This window comes from Otolemur garnettii, unplaced genomic scaffold, assembly GCF_000181295.1.
Source record: "Otolemur garnettii isolate 467f Iridium unplaced genomic scaffold, OtoGar3 scaffold00001, whole genome shotgun sequence".
In the NCBI taxonomy this organism is placed as follows: Eukaryota; Metazoa; Chordata; class Mammalia; order Primates; family Galagidae; genus Otolemur; species Otolemur garnettii.
The window spans coordinates 72,791,089-72,792,472 of record NW_003852396.1 but is presented as its reverse complement, the minus strand read 5'-3'; the positions used below and the strand labels follow the sequence as shown (position 1 = coordinate 72,792,472).

General features: G+C 39.0%; 1 protein-coding gene across 1 annotated transcript in view; it reads left to right on the top strand.

Annotated features, from left to right (window-relative positions):
• The window catches only part of MTCH2 (mitochondrial carrier 2), a 25,520-nt gene that overhangs the window by 2,481 nt on the left and 21,655 nt on the right, over positions 1–1,384 (top strand). Inside the window, exons 2-3 of the mRNA XM_023509714.1 lie at positions 390–474; positions 619–725. Coding sequence (XP_023365482.1) covers positions 390–474; positions 619–725 — 192 coding nt within the window. The remainder of the gene's footprint in view (positions 1–389; positions 475–618; positions 726–1,384) is intronic.

Here is a 1,384-nt window from a genome sequence, read left to right as displayed (position 1 = left end):
AAAAAAAAAAAAAAATTATAACCATAATTTTTTATTAATTTTTTTGAGACAGAATCTCTTTATGTTGCCCTCAGTAAAGTGCTGTGGTGTCACAGCTCACAGCAACCTCTAAGTCTTGGACTTAGTGATTCTTATGCCTCAGCCACCAAAGTAGCTGGGACTAAGGTGCCAGCCACAATGCCTGGCTATTTTTTTGTTGCAGTTCTCATTGTTGTTTAGCAGGCCTGGGCTAGGTTCGACCTGCCTGCCTCTATATGTGGCTGGCACCCTAACCACTGAACTACTGGCATCTAACCTATAACTGTAATTTTGTTTTTTATTCAAAACCATGCAAGCAAGGCATTTTTGGAAAGATTCCTTAATATTGATAAATTCTCTTTTGCTTAAAGGTGGGATATGAGCCTCTTCCTCCTACAGTAGGACGAAATATTTTTGGGCGGCAAGTGTGTCAGCTTCCTGGTCTCTTTTGTTATGGTAAGTATCTGGTTTATTTAGGATTAGATAACACTGAGGATTGTGATAGGAGTTTTTACTGAAAGAGAATATCTAGAAGGCGTTTTTCTTTTAAAATTTCTGTGTTTATTTCTTGGAACTTAAATATGCCACTTGTGTTCTTAGCTCAGCATATTGCCAGCATCGATGGGAAGCGTGGTTTATTCACAGGCTTAACTCCACGACTGTGTTCAGGAGTCCTTGGGACTGTGGTCCATGGTAAAGTGTTACAGGTAAGAGGAAAATCAATTCATCTTCCTGTAGATTTTGCTTACCTCTTTTTTTTTTTTTTTTTGAGACAGTTTCACTCTGTCACTCTCCATAGAGTGCTGTGGCGTCACAGCTCACAACAACCTCCAACTCTTGGGCTTAACTGATTCTCTTGCCTCAGCCTCCTGAGTAGCTCGGATTACAGGCACCTGCCACAATGCTTGGCTGTTTTTTGTTGCAGTTCGGCCGAGGCTGGGTTCAAACCTGCCACCCTTGGTATATGGGGCTGATGCCCTACCCAGTGAGCCACAGGCACCACCGATTTTGCTTACCTTTTATGCACAGTTTCTTTTACTGATCTAGAACAATTTCAAAGATATTTATAACCCTGGCCTTTTTTTCCTCTTGAAAAACGTTTTCTTAAAATACCTATTTTTTTCTGGGAAGCAAAGGGATGAATTTGTACAGAGTGGAGTAAATGATTTGATCTGTGTGACTTTCCTCAGAACCGATTATTCTGAGAAATTAAATGCATTTACTTATTTGATCCCCTATATAGCTGAGTTTATTTCTTTGAAGGAAAAAGGAATCTGGCAAAGTCATACATCTTTTTCCTGAAGTAATTTTACCCTTACTTCTAGGGTTACTCTAGTATAATGTTTTCTTTTTTTTTTTTTTTTTT